Source organism: Brachyhypopomus gauderio, unplaced genomic scaffold (assembly GCF_052324685.1).
Source record: "Brachyhypopomus gauderio isolate BG-103 unplaced genomic scaffold, BGAUD_0.2 sc140, whole genome shotgun sequence".
NCBI lineage: Eukaryota > Metazoa > Chordata > Actinopteri > Gymnotiformes > Hypopomidae > Brachyhypopomus > Brachyhypopomus gauderio.
The window spans coordinates 324,607-350,306 of record NW_027506961.1 but is presented as its reverse complement, the minus strand read 5'-3'; the positions used below and the strand labels follow the sequence as shown (position 1 = coordinate 350,306).

The 25,700-nt window shown below is 42.6% G+C and overlaps 1 protein-coding gene and 1 long non-coding RNA gene across 3 annotated transcripts in view; one reads left to right on the top strand and one right to left on the bottom strand.

Moving 5' to 3' along the window:
* The first annotated feature begins 6,108 nt into the window (after positions 1 to 6,108).
* The window catches only part of slc4a4b (solute carrier family 4 member 4b), a 48,007-nt gene continuing 28,415 nt past the window's right edge, over positions 6,109 to 25,700 (top strand). Inside the window, 3 exon segments of the mRNA XM_076994406.1 lie at positions 6,109 to 6,534; positions 17,123 to 17,193; positions 22,205 to 22,378. Of these exon segments, the coding sequence (XP_076850521.1) occupies positions 6,518 to 6,534; positions 17,123 to 17,193; positions 22,205 to 22,378 (262 nt within the window). The 5' untranslated portion in view covers positions 6,109 to 6,517.
* On the bottom strand, positions 17,722 to 20,257 carry LOC143500322 (uncharacterized). Of its 2 annotated transcripts, none has more exons than XR_013126748.1 (3): positions 19,925 to 20,257; positions 19,644 to 19,773; positions 17,722 to 19,531 (listed from the first exon to the last, which is right to left on the bottom strand). It is a non-coding gene; the product is annotated as an uncharacterized LOC143500322 (long non-coding RNA). The 2 variants fall into 2 exon arrangements; XR_013126747.1 differs by having other exon boundaries at positions 19,644 to 19,778; positions 19,925 to 20,253.

Sequence of the window (25,700 nt, the reverse complement as noted above, 5' to 3'; positions counted from 1 at the left end):
AATATTAGTAGCAGTAGTTATTATTATTAGTAGTAAAATACATTACATTTATTACAGTAAAAACTTGGATTACAAATGGGATTTTATACATCCATATTGTTGGCAAATAAATTGCACATAATAATCTGAGTAAAACTGAGTATTTTTTTCCTCAGACTATAACCGTACCATCAAAAACTATGAGTGTCGCACTGTTCATATGTTACATATTAATAGCAATATTATGCATCAAATATATTTTTGACAGGTGACAGACAGTGGTGTTGGTGAAGGAGATACTGGAGGAGATGGTGGAGGAGGTAGAGCAGGAGAGACTGAAGGAGACGGAGGAGCAGAGACAAGCGGAGGTAGAGCAGGGGAGACAGGAGGAGATGGAGGAGCAGAGACAAGTGGAGGTAGAGCAGGGAAGACAGGAGGAGGTAGAGAAGGAGAGACTGAAGGTGATGGAGCTGGGGAGGCTGGCGGCTCACAGGTGAGATAGAATAAAGATGTGTTAGACATGAGATTGAGCGTTGTGAAAAATGTTAGGGTTATGATAATCTGGGACTCGGGGACTCGCTTCCGTTCTGCCACATCCTGGAGCGGTGGAGAAAAGACGGATTAAAAACCACACAGCAGAGATAGAGTGGTGCTTTAGCAGAAAACCTCTTAACCAAGAACCAAGCCAATTAAAAGAAATGCAGTGATATGGAACAAACTATTTAAAAGAAGCTGCCATATCATACATGAAGGCCTCAGAGAGAAAGGCTGAAACCCCCTTTAGTAGGTAGAAATCAGAGTACACAAACACAAAAAACTGACCTACCTCATAGAAGACCTAATCAAGTAAATGAGAGACCCTCAAAAAGACAAAGTAGAATACCAGTAATACAGTTTTAAATGAAATTGTGTTATTTAACTTCAGTGTGGACAAACACCCTGATCCTGGTCGTGGTTGCTCTTAGCTACACCAACCAAATTCTAGACCAACAGATGCTACAGAAATGTGGGGGATTATTCCCAAGCTCTTTTCACCGATGAGACGTGTGACAATAAAACGCCTAATCCGTCATTCTAACTGTATAAATAAACTATATAAAGTCATTCCATAACTCAAGAGAGAATGCGGATTTGAGGTCCAGATTTGATCACCCTGTCCAAGTGACCTTCTCAAGATTACGACAACATGGTGCCTGTTAATGTCACTGGCTGTCACGGTTGTCTATTTTCACAATGTTTCAACCATGCTGATTATCTTTCGTGACTAAGGTCTCACGGTGCATCCGGCAGACACTCCATCAGTTCGTAAGCCATGGGCCGTTCCGCTTGAAAACAAGTCCTCGGCCTCCCACGGCTCTCGTGACATCACATTTCCAGGATGAGTGAAGAATGGGCATGCAGCTCCGGCCCCACGGCTGTTTGCGTGTATCTATAATAATATAACAATGGTTCACCCATGTGGCTTTGAAATCAGACCTTTCAGAGTTCACACGCCCTGGATCTATGTACAGTCATGGCCAAAAGTTTTGAGAATGATACAAATATAAATTTTTACAAAGTCTACTGCTTCAGTTTTTATAATGGCAATTTGCATATACTCCAGAATGTTATAAAGAGTGATCAGCTTAACAGCAATTAATTGCAAAGTCAATATTTGCCTAGAAAATGAACTTTATCCCCCAAAACACATTTCAACTTCATTGCAGCCCTGCCCTAAAAGGACCAGCTAACATCGTTTCAGTGATTATCACAGGTGTGGGTGTTGATGAGGACAGGGCTGGAGATCAATCTGTCATGATTAAGTAAGAATGACACCACTGGACACTTTAAATGGAGGCTGGTGCTTGGCATCATTGTTTCTCTTCTGTTAACCACGGTTATCTCTAAAGAAACACGTGCAGTCATCATTGCACTGCACAAAAATGGCCTAACAGGGAAGAGTATCGCAGCTAGAAAGATTGCACCTCAGTCAACAATCTATCGCATCATCAAGAACTTCAAGGAGAGAGGTTCCATTGTTGCCAAAAAAGCTCCAGGGCACCCAAGAAAGACCAGCAAGCGCCAGGACGTCTCTTAAAAGTGTTTCAGCTGCGGGATCGGGCTACCAGCAGTGCAGAGCTTGCTCAGGAATGGCAGCAGGCAGGTGTGAGTGCATCTGCACGCACTGTGAGGCGGAGACTCTTGGAGCAAGGCCTGATCTCAACGAGGACAGCAAAGAAGCCACTTCTCTCCGGAAAAAACATCAGGGACAGATTGATATTCTGCAAAAGGTACAGGGAGTGGACTGCTGAGGACTGGGGGTAAAGTCATTTTCTCTGATGAATCTCCTTTCCGATTGTTTGGGACATCTGGAAAACAGCTTGTTCGGAGAAGACGAGGTGAGCGCTACCACCAGTCTTGTCTCATGCCAACTGTAAAGCATCCTGAAACCATTCATGTGTGGGGTTGCTTCTCAGCCAAGGGAATCGGCTCTCTCACAGTCTTGTCTAAAAACCCAGCCATGAATAAAGAATGGTACCAGAATGTCCTCCGAGAGCAACTTCTCCCAACCATCCAAGAGCAGTTTGGTGATCAACAATGCCTTTTCCAGCATGATGGAGCACATTTCCATAAAGCAAAGGTGATAACTAAATGGCTCAGGGAACAAAACACAGAGATTTTGAGTCCATGGCCTGGAAACTCCCCAGATCTTAATCCCATTGAGAACTTGTGGTCAATCATCAAGAGACGGATGGATAAACAAAAACCTACACATTCTGACAAAATGCAAGCATTGATTGTGCAAGAATGGACTGCTATCAGTCAGGATTTGGTCCAGAAGTTGATTGAGAGCATGCCACGGAGAATTGCAGAGGTCCTGAAGAAGAAGGGTCAACACTGCAAATATTGACTTAACATTAAATCATTCAAACTGTCAATAAAAGCTTTTGTTGCTCATAATGATTGCAATTATATTTCTATATGTGATCAAAACATCTGACAAACACACATAAAACCAGAGGGCAGCAGATCATGTGAAAATATGTCAGGTGACAGAAGCAAACTGGCCTGGTGGAATTGCTGGTAGAGAGGCAGGAGACTTTGATGAAGTTGATTTTAAATAAAATGTATGATCAGTACTTGCATAGAATTATGGATATTTTATTCAATTTCTCCCATTCACTTGTCAAAACAAACCAAATTCTGCTTTTTTGCTCAAAAGTCAGGTTATGTAATGTTATAATGTTATGTAAATGAAAGTTTCTAGGTTGTAGTTTAGCTGTAACCCCCCCCCCCACACACACACCCCCCCACCACCCAGTTCTCAAGCCATTTGTGTCCCCCCCCACCTATGAAATCAAAATTTTGTCCATGATTACACCATTGTTTTGAGGACAAGATAGCTTACCATTGGTCAGCTAACTACAAACAACTTCAGAGTGGGTATACCTACAAAAAAACATTGTGGTCTGACCTTTATCTCTACACTGAGTGTTTGACCAAACTATAAGTACTAGGTTGCTTGTCGTTCAGCCCACATCTTATATCCCACTGCGCTTACGCATAGTCCATAATGGCAATGTCTTCAAAGCCTTCAAAAATCCCTTTGAGTCTCCTTTTGGACAACAGATCTTAAGAGTACAGTGATAGTATAGTGGCGCGTGTCTGTACGTGTTCTGCCGGAGTTAAAGGACTTCCAACCAGGCCTCGTGCGCGAGCGTGCGCGCTACCAAAAGGCCGAACTTGGACTGCAGTTGCCGTCGCCACAAATGAACCTACGAGATTGTTTGGATGGAGGGGGGCGGTCTCGAAAATGATGACCACATGCCAAAACACGGATCTAATGGCGTTAGCGCCGAAGAACGGCGGTCGCCGGGCTAAGCTGGCGGGACAGATCTAAATCTATGCTGTGTGATCCAGGCTCGACAATAACAAAACCGTTGCAGTCTTTTCAAAGCTGGGATTTGCGCTGAAGCCTCTATTTCCAAGACGAGGTCCACCGCCTGCAGATGGATATCCACCCACTAGAACATGGAATATAGACTCCTGACCAATAGAAAAAGTAATAATAAAGTCTGATGTGTGATCTGATACTTCCTCATGAATCAGTTTTTAGACTTTAAGAACAGATCCAATATCCCTTTAATCTTTGACTGTGATGTTTTGAACAAGGCACTGATCGTGACTAAGGATCTGCAGTGTTTGATATAGGTTTGTAAATTCCTGATCACATTTTATGCCTTGCATTAAAAAACATGTTTTACCAGTCACTACTGTGTTTTACTGTGATATACACTTTTTGTTTAGGGAAACATTACAAAAACAAACTTCTTTAGGTTGAGTACTCCATAATAATAATTCAGAGGGGGACATTCCAGGTTCAGAAAGTAAAACTCCTTCCCAGGATTTTACTTAAGCTTGCTGGATGTTCTAATTAGTGCAAGCCAGGTAAAATTAGTGGAATCAACACAATCCAGGAAGCCTGATCAAAATCTTGGTGAGGACTTTTACTTTCTGAAACTGGAATGTCCACCTCTGGTAATTATACCAAGTATTTCTGTTATATTAATTCTAACGTGTAATACATTCAATCAATCAATCGGGGGCGCTGTTGCCCATGGAGGAAATTGTGGAAGAGAATCGTACTCAAGTTTAAACTGCCTGATGTATCTCAGTACTAGTTACCTGAAACATTCGCAGGCGGACACTGAACGTTGCCTTTGCTAAGGACGAGAGCTCAGGATGAAAGAGAAGACTGCTCAGAGGGGTCTGGCTTCTCTGCTTGATCAAAACCCAAACTAATCCGCGGTCTTCGGCCTTTTCTGCTCCAATGTGCTGACGACACGGCTGATACCTTATGATTGACACAAGCTTGAGTTTATTATGGTATCAACGCCCAGTGGCACGTTCAGCACAAGCTACAGTTTACATGCACATATTACCCAGAATGTTGGTCCGAAAACTGCAGGTGTAAACATGTTAGCACACACCTTATTCCATGTGTAGTTGTAAAATGTATTTTATTGAATGTCACCTTATTTTAGGTTCCAAGTATAACATGCAGAGAAATACATACTTTTAGCGATATTATGGGAACAATATGGCTTAAAATGGCCTTATCTGGAATAACTACCATATAAGTGTCTAATTGAAATACCTCTTGGTTCTCCGTAGTGGACACAATCACCTGACAGTCTTGGAATTTGGTTGTAAACTCCAAGAAAAGTCAGTTAAAGGGGAAAAAGTGAGATATTGGAAAAAAAAAACACAAAGACATGTCTTCAGCAATGCTCTTGCTCAAAACATCGGCCACTCAGATAATACACAGTAACGGCCTCAGCAAAGCCTCAGAAACTGCCAGTAACGGACTGCCTTTTGTCTTTAGAGCAGCCTCATTTCTGGGAGCGATGTTATAAACATTTGGGACTGATTCTAGTATGGAATTGGACCCTTTTTCAAAACTAAAAAGTCGGCTGTTGTATTTCGGAGTGTGAATAGTGGGGCCACAGTCTTGGCTCTTTCAATAGGAAAGTTCATCCAAACGAGGGAATAAATGACATCACACACGTCGAAACCGTTTTGTCGCGTGTAAATTTTTGGCGTATTGTGAACATAATGTTGAATGTTGACTTTAAACATTTTATAAAACATTTTCATTTTGGTTACGAATAGTTTGAAAACAGCTGTGTGAAATTAATGGTGTTTAGTGTTGTCTAAGGCTATCAGGGAAATTTAATATTATGTAGTCAGTTTAATGAAAGCCAAAAATTTGGACAATGCCTCTCTCGGCGCATTGACTGCAACACTAGCAGATTGGACAAGCATCTGTTGATCTATTAATCATGCCATTCTTGCATTTGATATTTCTTGCATAAAAAACAAACTGCATAAACGATCATGTTGCTTTTTTATTCGCATTGCAATCTAATTATTATATTAAATAATTCTTCTCAAAAACATTTAAACTACGTCAGGTGTAAGCGGAATATTGCTCCATATCGCGTGCTCCGCTTTTGGACTTGTTCCAGCAGCAGCGCGCGCGCGAGCTGCAAGGATGTGGCGCGAGGCTGGAACTTTTTGACCTCGCGCGTCTCTGCCTCCCACTCGTGTCGTCATGCTGGAGGAGGGATGAGTCTTTAAATATGGGAAAGACACAAGGCGCAGCGAGACTCGCCGTACGCTCGCAACGGGCGAAGGGGCAGGAAATGTGGACGTTTTTTTAGGCTATCGTGAGGCGTGACAAGTTTAGTTATGAATGAGGAGAACTTTTTTTTTTGACCGTCGTTTGTAAAGTCGGTGAAATATCTTTGGCTCCAGAGAGATAAAAACGGGCCGATCTAAGAGTAAACTTCGACGAAGTTTCTCTCTCCATTAAACTTGGGTCAAGTGGCAGGCGATATCACTGCACCACATACCGAGAAAGTGCTGCATTATAACACCTTGACCACTTGCGCACATTTTCAAATCGACAGGACAGCTTTTTTTTTACATACTTTGCGAAATCGGGGCGCACTTTAGAAGCAAATTCTGGGAGAGCTGGACGTTCAACAAGCAAGACATGACCGACAAAAATAAGTGAGTATTTCATGGAACAACTAGTATAATGAGTTACTTTATGTCACCTGTATTTTTCCAGTTCTGCTGTTCCCTTTACCAGATGTAAAGTTGTAACAGAATCCCCCCGTGACTTTGGACAGCCGCAGTTAACACAGACCTCTCTCTCTCCGTGTTTGTGATGGCTGGTTCAAATTTCAACGGAGGACCATTATCCATTACATATCATTTACAGTCATTTCTGAAAGCTCGCAGCCACTGCTGTTGTGTTTGGCTGAGAGAGGCAACGTTTACAATTCAACGTCTTAACTTCTTATTGTACCCGGACGTCAGCCTTCCCGTTCAAAAAAGCACCTGTGCCGCCACAGCGGTTCCGTTATGTAGCTGTGTTTACGAACGAGCTGTCAAACGTTTGCGTTCTGCTTTGACTAGCAACGCGAGTTTAGTCTCTCTCCTTATGGCCTCTGAAAACACGAGTTGTAAAGTTGTCTATTATCCCAGAACGCCGTGTCACAATCAATTAGGTCCTTAACGTCCATAACGCGCGCGCACTGCCAACCGCACCCGCACGGTAGCCGCCAATTAACGATCTAAACTGCAATTTCCGTATTCTTCAGTATCGGTTGTTAAAAACGGATATCCGAATGGAAGGCGGGTATTTGTTGACGTGCGTGCGATTGAGCGTTTGAATGCACAGTGCTTTAGCTGTTTCGTTCTCGCGCAGGCTGAGATGTAAAGTTTGCTGCATGTAAAGATGTAAAGTTTGCTGCAAGGCCGTCTGATTTAGACCCAAACCTGCCACATGCGCGCGACGTTTTACCGCGTCAATCCTTCGCTGCGCGTCTTTTATTCTCTCTGATACAATTGCACGATTAGCCTCGTCAACTAGTTATTTAGGAATTAATCCACTGAATCAGACCTGAGAGCAGTACTGACTAGCGCGAGAAAACCTGTATTACGACAGAAAGCAGTGGCGTGTGAAAGCAGTTTAAGTTTGGCACTTACTCTGAGTCTGTGTTATATTTGGCTCTGATCTGTTAAATCGCAGGGCGACAAGGAAATGTGTGCAAAGTTCTTGACGTTTACCGTCTGTTAAAATTAGATACTTCCTTCATAGTTCAAAAGGGAGCTTTAAAATCTTGAGTTATGAGATAATATCAGATAATATTTACTTCTTCCTATTTCATCTGTCCATCAGTTTTATCTTCTATTGTTTAAATAGAAACAGGAAACTACACCATCAACCCACTCCCACACATTTCCTGGTTAGTTTTCTTACCTGCACAGGTATACAGGTGTATAAACTCCAGGAGTTATTACTAGTGAAAAGTAAAAAAAAAAGCCCTCAGCTATGTTGAAATCTTGAGCATGTGCCCAAGACAGGAGAGAAAGAGGCTTCAGAGAAACACCCATCTGTATTCATTCATGATACACCTGAGTTCACTTCAAAGCGCTTCCTTATCAGGCCGAAGGAGAGGGAAACACACTGGGGATGCACTGATTGGGCAGATGGCAAAAAGAGAGAGAATACGACAGAAGGAAGAGAGAGAAATGTTCGGTTCCTCTTAAGACAAAGGCCATATTGCTACATACTGTGATTGAGCCATGTTATTGGTTAATGAATAGCCTCTGATATTTTGAACCCACCTGACCTCATGTTGGGTCTGCACCCTGTGGCTACTCATCCGAACCACTTAACTGGGTCATCTGAGGCTGGTCAGCCAGAGCTCAGTACTATATGCTCACTACGCACGCTGTGTAAGGCCCCGCAAATTAAAGAAGACCCCCTTGCATCAAGGTTATCATAAGAAAAACATGATACACTATCAAACATACAGACACAGATCACTTTGTTAAACTGAACGTTGCAAAGTTGGGCACCAGGAGTATTATTTACAGCTAATTTGGACTGAATGATTGTGTCTGTGCCATCCCAAACCACACAGACACACACACACACACACACACACACACACACACACACACACACACACTATTAAACCTTATTAGCCTAGTAATGTGTCTAGGAAACCAACCTGTTAAACTAACCTGCTGTGCATATACTGTTTGTCTATGGGGCACTACCACAACTGAAGCTTTATTAATTACCAAGATAAATCCTTAGAAAGCTTTTGCCTTGGGAATGACTTATAATTAACTAGCCTCAACACCCAAAAGGGCACGGATGCTTTATGTGATCCACCAAACTACTTGCGGCAGGATATCTGTAGGCCACCCGAAATGATGACATGTACCTGCACATTTTCTCATTGTTTCTGGAAACAATTCACAGTGATTCGCAGTTGTTCACAGACATCCTGGATGTGCTGCAGTTGAAAATGGCAGAAATGTAAGATTTAAGAAATATGACTTGTCTAGGATCTCACAGCTTCATCGATCAGTTATGAAGAATGATGGAAAGACGCTCAGTGATATAACCGCGCTGACCATTAGATGTGGCCAATCCAGACTAAAGCAATCCCTCCAGTGTAAAATCCAACGAAAGGCCTCCTGCCAGCCACATGGAGGAACACATGTCTTTAGCAACATAGCTACAAACATATGGTCCCTCAGTGCTGTGGGATCTCACGACACTCATTCCTGTGTTCACACACATACCACTATGCAGTTTGCAGCCTAGTTCTTCAATGTCCCCTGTTGGTCACACAAAGGTTCAATGTCCTCATTTGTCACCACTGGCCTCTAGTTAAGGTCCCCTTTATCCTGCTCATTTATGTATTCAGATGCATGAGACCCCAGGTATAGAAAACCCAGTCTGGACCTTTTTTCCAGGCTCAGTACCTTGCTGAATATGATCGGTCCAGGTTTGGGCTGAATTGCTGAAGGAACAGCTCGATATTCAGTAGCACAACACTGAACACAGTTGGAGTTATTCCAGAAGGTGGATTGCATTACACTGCACCCCATCTCTGCTCCACCTAATTCAGCATCGCCGCTCCACCTAAGTCAAAGAGTTCACTGTTCAAGTGTTTGCTGGCATTCAAGGTCAGATTAGGGAGGTGGGGAACATGTATCCGAACAGTGGGGTGTTGAAACATGTTTTGTTATTCAGGCTCATGCACAACCGTGCGGTGACTGTGTGCGGAAACTGGCGAATCTCGTTTTGTTTAACTCTGAGATCGGACCGATTGCAGATTATGGATTAGCTTCCGTGTAAGTTTTTTCCCCCCTCTGGCTGCTAAATCACAATGCCTGAAACAAAAAGACATATGACCCTGAACCAACTGAACTAAGCAGTCAGGTTATGGTATATTTATGAGGGATGGAGAAAATACTATGTACAAATAAATGTGTAAATACACATATGTAATGGTACATAGTGGTTGTGTGCTGTTTTTAATCGTGCAATTTAGCCAGAGCATGTTTTAAACTCCATTTCATTCACCTTGCCAGAAGCAAACAGGCCTCATGTTAAGTGACAAAACTGTGAAGGCCTGTTAGTTAATCACGCTAATACATGTAATGAGTTTGACTCTCTGGAGTCTAATTTGTCTCTTGGTCTTTGTTAGATTAATCATGTTGTCTTATGAGTAATTTCTGCAGTAGTGACCACTGGTTAGATACTAGATCCTGAATACCTGTGAAAGTTTTACGTGTTGGCACATGCTCAAATGCCTGCAATTCCTCATGAATATTCCTCATGAGACTCATGAATATTCCTCATGAGATTCATGAACTGACTTTAAAACAGGTGCTTTTGTTTGAGTTGCAGACGGCTGTGAAGTCTTTTGAATAAGGCTTGTGATTTATGATTGGTTAACTGGGCATCATCTGTGGCTTAGGGGTCTGAACTGGCCAGTTTCATGAATAGCTGTTTCTCCCTTGCTCAAGCTATCATATGACAGACCTATGAAGGACATGTGTGCCTGATTGGTCAAGGGAGTTATGTTGGTCCAATCAGAAGGGCATCAATTTTGGGACGAAGCATCGAGTACAAGAAGAACAATTACAAAGTCAGCAGAAGATTGTTGGACCGGCCTCCTCAGGATGACAAGAGTGGGTTTGGCCTGGGTGTCGTCTGTCCCAGTTTCGATGGGCTTTGTGTCCTTGTCGGCACCCAGACCAACTCCATTCTCATAATCCTGTAGGACATCTTGATGAATAGACGTGTCCTTGAGCCCCGACTACACCTGCGGCAGGATCTTCAGCCCAGCCCTGTGATTAAGACATCCAGACTTGTACACAGGTCACAACGTTAAGGCAGTATGTAGGTCATAGAGGAGTTTTAGATTGTAGCCAAGTATTTACTTCAGGTGAAATTAAGATAATATCGACTGTATTTATAGTGAGACACAAACACATGGAAGGTGTAGCTATCAGGCCCCAGAGCTTATCTGCTGTTAGCAAACTACAATTCAGTGTTGCGGCTAATGGTCTGAAAGTGGGTTTATATTGCTTGAACGCTGAGGTGTTGAATACAGGGAAGTGTAGTTCACAGAGTTGGACCAGGATCCACTGCTGATTATGACCCAAAACACCAGAGGACTCAGACTGAGAAGAACTCCCGCTGAACAGGCAGAACCAGCCGCAGGCGGTGTGGCTGTCAGCCTATTCTGCCGATCTGCTCCTGGCCTGAGGGCTCGGTCCAATTGTCACAACCATTGAACAAAGTCTCCCGATTTCCACAAACAATATTTGCATTTTGAGAACCCGCCCGGCAAGGTGCTCACACACATCTGTGTGTGTGTGTGCTTGTGTGCATGTGCGTGTGTTGATGTGAGGGCATGTGGTGTCTGCCAGATCTGTGTATGTGGGCATATTTGCATGTGTGGGCATGTAAGCCTTTGTAGCTCCTCCCTCTTCCTCCTGCATATGGCCTGAGAGTATGAATGATTGACAGCTGGAAACGAGGCGTCTCAGAAAGAGACTCAGTACATATGACCAACTATAAAGGGGCGTCACAAGGATCACACGACTGATTCTAATTGTCTTCAGACCATTCGTCATGAAATTCAAACACCAGAGCATCTGACAGTGTGTTTATCTCAGGAGGAGACAAGCGAGGCCTTACTAGCTAAGACTAAGATAAGCACACACCCACAATACAACTACAGGAAAACACATTAATACATCGAGCTGTATTCTCTCATCATCAGCTGCGGTTTCGTTGAATTAACAGCGCTAGGTCTCAGCGTCACGCGCATGTCTCAACCCGCTGAACCTCTGTCTAATCCGAGCAGCGTGAAGTGCTGCTGTGTCATGGCTTTGCGCCAGCGAGCTCAGTGGTCCTCCGGTGAGCTGCCTCTCCCTCCCCCGCAACGAGACACCGGAGGGTAACACTAACTCCGGCTACGTCATCGGTTTCACTACGGTGTCTGGCCCGCTCTCGGAGAGGCTCGTCCGACGCTGTGACTGGCGAAAGTGCCCGTGACCAGCGAGGTGAAGTGTCCTGTAGTGCGCCGTATGAGTGCGTGGGGCAGTGACTTCATTGGCTACGAGTCCGCAGGCACCGTGACACGCGTTGTCTGTAGCTGATACATTGCGTGCTAAATGCTTCTGAGAGCAGCATGCACGCGCTCTAGATGAAATAGTGGGGTCGTGTTGCTGACGGGTCGTGTTGCTGAGCTGTCTGAGAGGAAATAGTGAGTGTGTGTGTGTGTGTGTGTTTGTGTGTATAGTGTTTGCATACTTTTACATTTAATATTGAATAAACTGCAGTATTTTAACATATCCAATCATGAATTCCAATCATTCATATGAAGTTTAACACAGTTTTGACTCCGTTCTGACTCGGTTCTTGGACTCGGTTCTGACCTGAACTTCACCATTTGAACTTATTACATATACAAAAAAAACTTTAATTATTCACAAATAATACATTTTCATTTGATTAATTTGACGAATGCACAATGACACATGAGAATTACACATAGCGTCACTGTGGAATGCAATGTCGAACATGTGCAGAATAGCTCTGGCAGGGAACACCGATCAGACAGGGTGCAAAAATCAAACAGCGTAAACAGATCAGACAGGGTGCACAGATCAGACAGGGTGCATGGATCAGACAAGGTATACAGATCAGACAAGGTACACAGATCATTTCAGCATAATTGGATCAGACAGGGTGACATTGCCCATCTTTGGTATTGCACTAATGTAATTAGGATGCTGCAACTACTGGGACCTTTGACCCTTCTGCAACCTTAAGGGCCTGCACTTGCTTGGAAGACCTTACTGCATCTGTTATTTCATAAGGTGTATTGTTAGGAAGGGTTGAGAAAGACATGTCCCTCTGATTGCTAATGATAGTTAATTATTCATTTGCTTATTCGCTGTTTTTTATAGCATATATGTGGGTGTGGACCTTATGTCTTTCACTGCCGTGCAGGTTTCATATATAAGAGATAGAATGTTGTTTTAAGTGATGACTCGCTCGTGAGAAGAGGATCGAGCTGAACATCTGTTCGTGCTGTCTCCATGACAACTTCCTGTCTATATCCCACCAGGGATCCAGAAGGGAATTGTAGTTTTTGATCATCTTCAGCGATGTCAGGACCTCATGTTCTGCCAAAAGACATTTGAAATGTTTGAAGTTACGTTGGACTTGCAGTTCATGGCCCCAACACGGGCTCTAAGCCGCTTCGCACAAGAAAGTGTCACGGAAACTTCGGAAACAAAATCAAGGAACATCAACACTTATCAGAAAACAATACCACTGTCCCTTACTTCAGCCCTGCCAGACCAAGACTGCTACATCATCATAAATGGTAGAATCGAAAATGACAACGTAACTATAACAAATACATTTGGCCAAAACTTCCTGTTTTTTCCACTCAGTTTCTGAATGATCTAAGCTTCAAAACTCATTCATGATACTAGGTGATTTAAATACTGTTTTGGATGCATACATAACCTCTGCTCCTGTTCAACATGTAACAGCAGGAGTTACCGCGCTATTGACATAATACAACAATATGTCAGATTGGTCCGGTGGACATCTGGAAACTGCAGATCTCCTCTAGTACAGAATACACATATTTCTCTCTTTTTCAGATATTATACTCCATTGCATTGACTACCTCCTGACCAGTAACACCATTACACACAGAATAATTAACCAGTTTATTCAAAGTATTGCTATTTCAGACATGAATGACAAACCTCACTGCCCAGATGGTGCTTTATTTCATTATTCAGTAATGAAGAGTTGCTGCTTATAAAAACACAAACCCAACGATACACAAACATCTACAGAAACAAAGAGCTGGTTAAATTGCCCGGCAATTTACTCAATGAGAAAACTGAACACATTGCCCTTGGACTTCCACAGCATTTTGAATTTGGAGAAACACTGGAAGGTAAACCAACTGAAAAAACGATCACAATTAAATCCGTTGGTATTTCGATCACAATTATATTAATCGGACAAAATAACTTCCCCAGACGAGGCTCAGGGATTTTCTGAGAAGAGTCTGAATTAGTTTACAAATAGTATTTCACTTAGAACCAAGCAGTGGATCTGACAGAACATGCAATAAGATTTTTTCCATGACCTTTGATTCAAAGCTTCAAAGTATAGAACGTGCTTCACAACTGATAAACTGCACTGTATGGGATTCTGTAACAGTTAAGCATACCCATAATGCCTAGTTGTAAAGGTGGGAGGGTATGTGAAAGCCTAACCATCATGCCATTATGTGTGAGCAATTATCACCTGACCACCATATACCAATCATCCCCCTAACTCCCAGCAAAAATGTCATGTTAGTCAACCTCGAAAAACAAATAAAAAAACTGGTCCCCTGTTTCAAAAGGTCTTGAGCTGATTTGTTTACTGACACTCATCACTAAGTACCACAACTGATTCCGCTTCCGTAACGTGATAACGTGATGAGTCCCACCACATTCCTCACATTTCTTACGTACATGAACTTTTTCATTACTGCTTGTTCAGTGTACTGGAACTTATATAGGTCTTTTCTCACAATTTCTTCTTCCTCTTCCTTTCATTCTTGCTATCTTTCTTCCTCTCTTTTCTTCTCCGCCTCTTTCAAGGTGACCTTAATAAACGAGTGAAATGTTACTGGATCGAGCTGTTAATAAAGCTCTTATTGTCCTCTGAAGGGGGAAGGGGGGGCTGGGGTCATTCGGGGTTCTTGAATAATTCTTGGTCTAATTTTTGGTTGCTGTTTTTAACTGGGAACTGATTATCAATAAGCTCAAAGGACACAAATTCGAAGAGTTGCCCAGTATGACTGAAACTTTAGGCTCAGAGTCAATCAGCAAATGTGACCATGGCCACTTTGACCATGTCAACATGAACACTAAAGATTGGTAAATCGACAAATTAACAAAGAAATAAATGAAATGCCTAAATAAGAAATGTCACATAGCAGCAGCCGTTGGTGCAGAGATGTTAGAACTCTATTTAGGAGTAGGAGAGGTTTTATTTATTCATTTATGCAGCAATTCTTCTCTCCCATAATGTGTAGGGAACTCAGTAATGAACTTCTGAGGTTTTTCTTCAGGTTCCTCCTGAGGTACCGCCTGAGGTACTGCCTGAGGTTCCTTAAAGTATTTTCATTGTTATTTTACAGAGGATGTTGCAATGTTCGTGTGTGTGTGTGTGTGTGTGTGTGTGTTTAATCAGATTTGTCCTTTCTTTATCTCTCCATCTCTCATGATCTCCCCTTTCTGGTTGTGCTCTTGGGTGAGCTGTAATAGAAAGTTAAGTATGGTTAATCGGATTTAAGAAGTGCAAAGTCATCAGGAATGCTCCCTCCCTCCCTCTCTCTCTCTCTCTCTCTCTCTCTCTCTCTCTCTGTCCCTCCCTTTCTTTCTCTCCCTTTTCTCTATCTCTATTATTTCCTCTGGCTTGTTCTCTCTCTCCAACTCCAGTGTCTTGCTTTATCTTTCTCTCTGTTCAACTCCACTGTCTTGCTCTTTCTCTCTCTCTTTCTCTCTCTCTCTCTCTCTTTCTCTTTCTCTCTCTGTCTTTCTCTTTATTTATATAAGTTCTGTGGCCTCACTCCACTGGGTAATCCTGGCAGCTTGTTTCATTAGGGGTGATCAGAGAGCAGAGTAACAAAAGTGACAGAAGGAGAAGACCAAACTAAACAATCTAGGCAGTGAATGATAGAAGAAGACCAAACTAAACAATCTAGGCAGTGAATGATAGAAGAAGACCAAACTAAACAATCTAGGCAGTGAATGATAGAAGAAGACCAAACTAAACAATATAGGCAGTGAATGATAGAAGAAGACCAAACTAAACAATCTAGGCAGTGAATGATAGAAGAAGACCAAACTAAACAATATAGGCAGTGAATGATAGAAGAAGACCAAACTAAACAATATAGGCAGTGAAGGACTGACAGGATAATGTTGAATGTAAGACTGAGGGCACTGGGTAACTGAGACTCCCTCTTAGACAGACATACAGGGAGGCAGACAGACAGTTTTTACTGTATTTAAAGCAGTTATTAATAAAGCATTGCTGAATTGACTGTAGAGAGAATGAGGCAAAGAGGTTTGTGGAGAACAGAAGACTATTCACAGAAGAAGGAGGCATGACTTATCCTTCTGCTTCTCACAGGGATATACATAAGTCAAAGAATTAGAGCTAACAGAGGGATATTGAGTCAAATAATGGTCTATCTGTTTGATATCAAGGAAACTAAAGGGTCTTGTAACTGTAGGGACCTGTGTAGAAGTTTGTGTGTGTGTGTGTGTGTGTGTGTGTGTGTGTGTGTATGTGTGATGCATGTGCCATTGCATGTGTGCTGTTTCGATGTGTATCTGGCACTGTGTGTGTGTTTAGTTTGTGTGCATTGTTTAATGTCCCTTGTGTTTGTCACACTAGAAGAGAACCCTCGTGTTTCACCTGCAGTAAATGGACACGCACGTAATGATGGATAATCTCATACACAAATGCCAACATATGACAGATCGAGTACTGGCCAGGGATTAGATTTTGCCCTTCACGCACTAAAGAACATGAAGAAGATAATCTCAATCCAGCATGATGAGAGTACTGATGTGCTGTGTTTATATGTACTGGGCATAAAATACAGGGGCAGGGATGGGGGGGGGGGGGGGGGGGGGGGTGGAGAGAGAGAAAGAAGAAGAGAAAGAGATTCAGAAACTCCCTTTCTGAATGTAGATTAATTTTTATGAATGCAGATTAACATGATTAGGCTACAAAAATAGACTGAATGAAGGATCCTTTCTGACAGAGGGACTTAGTCCAAGAAAAGACTTGATCTTGTAATGGAGTTACACTGATCAGATCCAGCAGAATGAATGTTCTCTGAAGACACACACACACACGCATACATACACACACACAACACACAAACAACACACATACAATCGAGTCCATAATTCTGTCCAATTGAAACAAGGGCTAAATGTCTAATAAAGGTCTTATATAAGCACATCATATAAAATTTATATTATTATATAACACATATATATATTATTTATTTATAACATTGATAAAATGTTAATATCAAACCATAATTTATATTGTCTTTTTATTGTGTATATGGTGCAGATGGCTGTTAATGTTGATTTTGTACCACTGATCTAACAAATCTGTTATCTCTTCTCTCGTTTCTCTCTCTCTTTTTCTCTGTTTTTGCAGAATGGATGATGAGGCAGTGGTGGACAGAGGAGCCTCATATGTCAAACGCCTGTGTGATGAGGAGGTTGAAGGTACGAACACACACACACACACACACACATCTACACAAACACACACACACACACACACACACATCTACACAAACACACACACACACACACACACATCTACACAAACACATACACACACACACACACACATCTACACAAACACACACACACACACACATCTACACACACACACACACATCTACACAAACACACACACACACACACACACACAAACACACACACACACACACACACATCTACACAAACACACACACACACACACACACACACACACATCTACACACACACACACACATCTACACAAACACACACACACACACACACACACACTACACAAACACACACACACACACAAACACACACACACACACACATCTACACAAACACACACACACACACATACACACACACACACACATCTACACAAACACACACACATCTACACAAACACACACACACACACACACACACACACACACACACACACACACACACACACACACACACACACACACATCTACACAAATGTAGATGTTAACAAATGTTAATTTATTTTTCACTTAAATTTCCCCTTTGGGGTTAAAGTGCAACCAGAAACAAGCAAAAAACAATTGTAAACAAGTGAGAACATCCAGTAACTTTTAGAAGGCTTTCTCCAACATAGTTTAAGCACTGACACAATGCACCCTCAAACGTAAAATAAATAAATAAACACACCCTCAAAAAATAAATAGATATAAATAATTTGGTGCCCTTTTTAATAAAATGAAAAACAAATACAATTTAACAATTGTTGCATGTTGGGTACTGACAGTCTTGCTGTCTACATTCTGATTAAGAACAGGGCTGCCCTCACTTTAGCCTAAATTCACTTTTCAAACCTGGAATAAAAAGCAACATTAATTTTCGTCAGGTAAATGTTCCTTCCCCTGTTTTTGAGGGGTGTTTCTTTATACTACCACATATCATTTCGGACGCTTCCGCCGTTCGCGCAGGTTTGCGCGAGGTGTGCGGAGCCGCGCGCTACGGCCACTCGCGAAGGTATAATCCATTGAAGCAGGTTCGGTAACCGAGGCAGAAACTGCTTAATCCAAAATATCACGTGGAGGGAAACTTTATTCACAACGCAACTGAACAATAGTACTCTTCGGTTTCAAACACGTCTGACGCTGCAAAACCGAACCAACTCCAGACCACGGAGGTAGTTGCTCCTTTCTTGGGCACAAGCTCCGCCGTCATGTTTATGTGTGTGTGTGTGTGTGTGTGTGTGTGTGTGTGTGTGTGTGTGTGTGTGTGTGTGTGTGTGTGTGTGTGTGTATTGAGGGTGGATGGGTGGGAGGTGCTAAACTCGATTTTCATAAAAACACATCGTCCTTAACTGTAAATTTGAATTAATAGATAATATCGATTAATCGCCCAGCTCTAATGCACGCACACACACACACACACACACACACACACACACACACACACACGCACACACGCACACACACACACACACACACACACACACACATGCACACACATATGCACACACACGCACGCTCACACACACTTGTGGGACACGAATGTGGGGCAGTGTGAATTTCTGCAGTCAGCATGCCAGAGTTCTTTTTTCCTTTATTCAGTTTTGCATTTCTTTCTTTCATCCTTTCAGTCTGAATTTCCTCCTTTCTTCGCTCCTTTCATATGTTCTTTCGTGCATTGTTTCTTTTCTCTTTTCTCTCACATTGTTTTTGTTTCTTTTGTCACTTTTTCTTTCATTGTTTTGTTTTTCATTGTTTTTCTCTTTCTTCTGGTTCTTCTCTTCCCTCCATTGCTCGAACTGACCCAGTCAGCCATTGTTATGACATAAGGATGAGTACAGGAGAGAATTATGGGTGATAGCGACACTCTAGACAGAGGACGACATTTACTATCCTAATCCTCAGTGCTCATGCTCGTATGCAAACACACTGAGACAGAATAAGAGCGCCCTTTGATAAGGTGGTGTTAAATTCAACCAAGGTATGTTGGCAGTCTTAAGGAAGGCTGCTTAAATTCTTGGTAGTGTTTGCACAGACTATCTATAGCAAACCCACTACCCACAACACACACGCGGCTCAAATATTACTCACTGTGGGCACATCTGTGGGTTTCTAAACAGCTTCTATTTTCTTCTCACTCTTCCGTGAACCTTTGGAGCAAGAGACACAACACACCTCTCTCTGTCGAACACACACACGCACTGACACACTCACACAACACAGCGTGTGCTTTATCAAAAAGTCTGAGAGCCACACACCTCTGCTGTCGTCGGTATGTCCAGGGCACACGTTCTGTGATGGCCAGTCTGCATCTAAGCAGTGAAAAGACGCAGATAAATATTTAGGTTCCTCTTCATGTGGAAACTCGCATAGAAATCTACATAGAACACATTTAATTCATAAAATTAAAATATACATTCATACCTCAGTCATCTAAGGACAGGCAACCTCTGCAAAAACAAAACAGAAACGTCTCCTGTCCAGAGCCCATGTGACCATAGTGTTAGCGGGGCATCGTTTCTCCGTAATGTTGTCCAAAACAAGAATGTCGAGCCTGTTCTGTACAGTAATGCGCAGGAAGTGGTACGAGCAAACGCGTGAGCACATGCAAGCACATTCCCAGAAACCCCGGCGTAACCGTGGCGCGTGTAAACACGTGTCACGAGATCCTTTTTTTTTTTACAGCTGTTTTGGTGAAAACTTACCTGGCCGTCGTAAACATTTCCAAGTAATTTTGCCGTGCGTAATTAGCGTCATCCGTTTTTCCCAAGAACCTTTATGGTGCTCTGTCTGCAGTACACAGGATCCTGTGCAGACGCTGGGCGTGTCTCCAAACCCAGGTCAAGTGGCATTCTGGGTAGTCCATGTCCTGGTGTCCCCCACTCGCTGTATAAAACCATCTATGTGTCTGTATGTTTGTTGTGAAAGGAGGGCCAACATGTGTATGTATAAATGTGTGTGTGTGTGTGTGTGTGTGTGTGTGTGTGCATTGAGAGAGAGAGAGAGAGAGAGAGAGGGAGGGATGGATGAGGTTATCTGAAGCAAAATGCTGTTCTCTGTTTCTGAATTGACTTCCTGGGAACTGTTGCTGCTTCCTTTCTGATCTGCTGAGGAGGAAGTACTTACCGTTTATTTACACACTAATATGAATGTGAGATAGTGGTCACACACACATTTACACATACACTACCGTTCAAAAGTTTGGGGTCACTTAGAAATGTTCTTATTTTTTAAAGAAAAGCTGTTTATTTTTTTAATTTAGCTAACAATAAATGCATCAAAAATACACTCTATATATTGTTAATGTGGTAAACGAAAAGCTGTAAATGTCTGGTTTTTAATGCAATATCTACATAGATGTATGGAGACCCATTTCCAACAACCATCACTCCAGTGTTCTAATGGTACATTGTGTTTGCTAACTGTGTAAGGAGGCTATTGGATATTTAGAAAACCCTTGAAAACCCTTGTGCAAGTAGGTTAGCACAGCTGAAAACAGTTTTGCTGATTAGAGAAGCTATAAAACTGACCTTCCTTTGAGCTAGTTGAGAATCTGGAGCATTACAATTGTTGGTTCGATTAAACTCACAAAATGGCCAGACTTGACTTGACAGTCTATTCTTGTTCTGAGAAATGAAGGCTATTCCATGCGAGACATTGCCAAGAAGCTGAAGATTTCCTACAATGGTGTGTACTACTCCCTTCAGAGGAGAGCACAGACAGGCTCTAACCAGAGTAGAAGGAGAAGTGGAAGGCCCTGCTGCACAACTGAGCAAGAAGACAAGTACATTAGAGTCTCAAGTTTGAGAAATCGACGCCTCACAGGTCCTCAACTGGCAGCTTCATTAAATAGTACCCGCAAAACGCCAGTGTCAACGTCTACAGTGAAGAGGCGACTCCGGGATGCTGGCCTTCAGGGCAGAGTGGCAAAGAAAAAGCCATATCTGGCTAATAAAAGAAAAAGATTATTATGGGCAAAAGAACACAGACATTGGACAGAGGAAGACTGGAAAAAAGTGTTATGGACAGATGAATCAAAGTTTGAGGTGTTTGGATCACACAGACGAACATTTGTGAGACGCAAAACAACTGAAAAGATGCTGGAAGAGTGCCTGACACCATCTGTCAAACATGGTGGAGGTAATGTGATGGTCTAATTGCTTTGGTGCTGGTAAAGTGGGAGATTTGAACAAGGTAAAAGGGATTTTCAATAAGGAAGGCTATCACTCCATTTTGCAACACCATGCCATACCCTGTGGACAGCGCTTGATTGGAGCCAATTTCATCCTGCAACAGGACAATGACCCAAAGCACACCTCCAAATTATGCACAAACTATTTAGAGAAGAAGCAGGCAGCTGGTGTTTTATCGGTAATGGAGTGGCCAGCGCAGTCACCAGATCTCAACCCCATTGAGCTGTTGTGGGAGCAGCTTGACCGTATGGTACGAAAAAAGTGCCCATCAACCCAATCAAACTTGTGGAAGCGGCTTCTGGAAGCATGGGGTGAAATTTCTCCAGATTACCTCAGCAAATTAACAGCTAGAATGCCAAAGGTCTGCAATGCTGTAATTGCTGCTAAGGGAGCATTCTTTGACGAAAGCAAAGTTTAAAGTAGAAAATTATTTCAAATAAAAAAAAAAACATTATTTCTACCTACAGTCCAGTGTCTGGACTATATTTCTATTCATTTTACAACTCATTTGATAAATAAAAGTATGAGATTTCAGGGAAAACACAAAATTGTCTATGTGACCCCAAACATTTGTACGGTAGTGTACAAACAAACAGATAAACATTATGACAATGAGGTCCTTAGATGCTAAAGATTCTCTGTTCTGTTTCCACTTACTGGTGTGGGTGTGTGTGTGTGTGTGTGTGTGTGGTTGTGAGTGTGTGTGTGTGTGTGTGTGTGTGTGTGTTTGTGTGTGCATTATAAAATAAAAGGGATTATAGGATTAACATGTCGTATTCTGTGTGCGCACAGGTCATCACACAGTGTACATTGGTGTTCACGTGCCTAAGAGTTACCGTCGCCGACGGAGACATAGGAGACGGGCCAATCACAAAGAGAAGAAAGAGCGGGTACCGGAGAACGTGAGCGACAGATCTGATGCCGAGAACACGGACGAGCCTTTCCCCAGCATCCTCAAGCCACTCAGTAAGTACGGAGTAAAAGGCCCTCCCCCAGGAACACGCCCACAATGCGCACCGAGAATTCCAAGACGGCCCTCAGATTCTCAGCCTGCATCTAAATACACCTTACAATTAAAAAAATCCTTCTGGATTTTCTCTTGATTTTAATTAGCCAGCTCCTCACCCCGTCCTGGATATGCACTCTTACATAAATAAAAACAACACCAGTGTGCTCAACATATACATACATATACATACCTGGAAAAATTAAGATTCCACTTGATAAGATTTCATGTATGGCAGCCATAGTGTTGAATTCCAACACAGGCACATCTAATTCTAATTAAGGTGATCACCTGAACTAGTTTGAAAAGTTGTCATTCTGCAATGAAATGCTTTAAATTACATTATTTGTATTTGGGATTTTAAAGAAACATTGCCAATAGTTTATGGAATGAAACAAAAAACATTAATTTTGCTCAAACAAAGACCTATAAATACTGAAATAATATAAATTGATAATTTTGCATATACATCTGGAGATGAAGGTGCTATGATTTGATATTGCTCAGCTTTACAGTATTATTTCACACATGCAAAAACCTAAAATCAGGTCAGTTCTCCATCTGAGTTCACAATAAAGATGGTCACTTATATTTCTATTCCATATTTATGCATCACTTCATTCACTTATATGTGATGGCAGAAAGATAAAATACCTTGATGCATCCCTATAAGAATGTCTTTGTCTTTATATTGTACTTCCCTGGTAAACCATCCTGAATTTAGTGTGACTGAGTTTGTGATGTTTGAATGACGTCAGCTCAAAATAGACTCATGATTTCATACCTTAGTCATACCTTAAAGGTCAAAGGTTAGTTTGTTATCGAGAAAGATGAGTGAAAAATGTGTCAGCTGCTTGCAATAGCCCACAGATGGGTGGGTTGCTTAATTGCCTAGGAGGAGGGCAGGTCCTCCTCAGCTCTTCTGCCACTGCCCCTCCCCTTGCCCCTCCCCCTACCAGTTCCCTGCTGTGATTGGCAGGGCAGCTTTGTTGACTCCTCCTCATGTGGGTCATTCCAGGTTATGCGCTGCACACTCAGGAGACTCCACAGTGCACTCATATTCGAATGTGCGTATCTTTGACATCATTCCCTCCTTTGTAGTAGATAAGGGAGTTGGAAAGGGCTTTAATTGCGCGTCTTGCTCCGTCAGGGTACATAATGGTTTAGGAGGAAGTTCTGGCTTCCATTCGCTTGGTACAGGTCGAGGAGATTGACACTGCTGCTGCCTGGCACCGTGAAAGGTTCAGATAAGGGGGGAGGGCAGAAGGTGGTGAGGCACCATTAGTTAGTTGCTCACATAGGAGTTTTGGACTGGATAAATCTCCAGGAGCAGATTTGGAACCCAACTCTGTTTGGGAGTAGATCTCCAGGAGCAGATGTAGAAGATCATCTTCAGGGGCAGCAGTGGGAGTGGATCTCCAGGAGCAGCAGTGGGAGTGGATCTCCAGGAGCAGCAGTGGGAGTGGATCTCCGGGAGCAGCAGTGGGAGTGGATCTCTGGGAGCAGCAGTGGGAGTGGATCTCTGGGAGCAGCAGTGGGAGTGGATCTCCGGGAGCAGCAGTGGGAGTGGATCTCCGGGAGCAGCAGTGGGAGTGGATCTCCGGGAGCAGCAGTGGGCATGGCCAGTTCCTCTTGCTCCTTTCTGCCCATGGGCTTCTTCTGTTTGCTGACAAATCAGTCTGGAGGAGTTGGGAAAGTAGCAAAACGAGCTGTAATTGGTCTCGAGACAAAGACGTCCTTAGTGTTGATTCTGAGGGAAAGAGAGAGGCAGACAGAAGTCATTCCAACTTCTCCACTGGCCAGGGAAGCTATAGTGAGTCAAAACAGGCCTATCTGAATGGGCAAATGCTCAAAACAGATACGGCCCACAGGCTCTGGTGTATGCAGCGATACTGCCTTTCATCTTTATAGTCAAGAACACTGCTCTGCACACAAAAGGTCATTGTTTCCAGCGGCCGCTGCTGGACTGATAAATAGCTTTGCCGTGCAGACAATCCGCATGTGCCGGACAACTGTCTAATTTGAATAAACGAATATAAACGATCAATTGTGCAGCATGAATTGCACCATCAAAAGTGCATTGCACATATGCACTTAAATAGAATGGTCTCTTACTGGTTTAAGAAGGTTTGCTATTGGCTAGTGGGTAATTCATGCAGGTACACGGTGAGAGTTTGGGGCTTAGTCTCCATGATCTAAGCATGGATCCTGACACCAGTTGAAATCCCCTACTCAGATGAAAAAGGAACAGGCCTGGGACATTATGGAGAAGATGTCTGAAAAACTGGAGTGTTCTCCAGATTTATTATGGGAGGCCTTAAATGTAGATGTGAGATAGCAGATCACCTCTTTAACACTGCACTACACAGAACACATACGCAAAGATCATATAATTTACACAGATTATATGGCTTAATCCTGGCACCAGACCAGTACAACCAGAAGCTACAACATAAAACTGAATTCAGTTTACTTTCCACTAGACAGAGCTGGCTCTTCTTAAAGCATGGCACGTTCCTGTCAATGAGAAGATAAAGCCAGCTAAACTATATTTCCACTTGATCACCACATGATTTGTCAAACAAATCCTAATTCTGGTCATGTTAGTGTGCGTAACTATTCAAGTTCTATTCTACACTTCTCTCTGCACTCTTTTACGTTTAGGTCCTAAACTATGTTGACCAATAATTCTCCTGAAAGTGGACGTCAAAAGTTTAGCAAATATTTAGCTCTTAGAGAATGACACTCTGATTATAATCTTTAATCTGTCCAGTATAATGGTCAATCCCTGAAGTACTCATTTCATACTCATGAAGTACTCATGCAGAGAAATCCTTTAATGGTTTGGGATCAGATTACCTATATGTGTTTTTTGCTTGCTTTTCATATCTAGGATTACACCTCTCCTTTTCCACTTAGGTAGGGAAGGTTATTAGGTAGGGAAGGTTATCACCTTTGTGCTCACCACATCTATACAAAACAGTCAAGACATTAAGAGTAAAGCTGACAAAACGTCCCTGTATGCAGATGACATTCTAGATAGATAAAGTGAGTCTCATGAAAACCCCACGATTGCCTTCAAATTCAAAAAGCCTCATTACAGAAACCAACACCCCATGGAGGAACACGTTTACCTAATCTCAAAATATACCATTGACCTGCCAACAATTGGGCTCTGTTGTGCTGGCGGAGGCTCAGCCCTGACACTGATACCCCATCCTGGCCTGATACTGGATCCACAAGCCGTGGTCCCTCTTCTCTGTCTGCTGTACACTCTTCTCC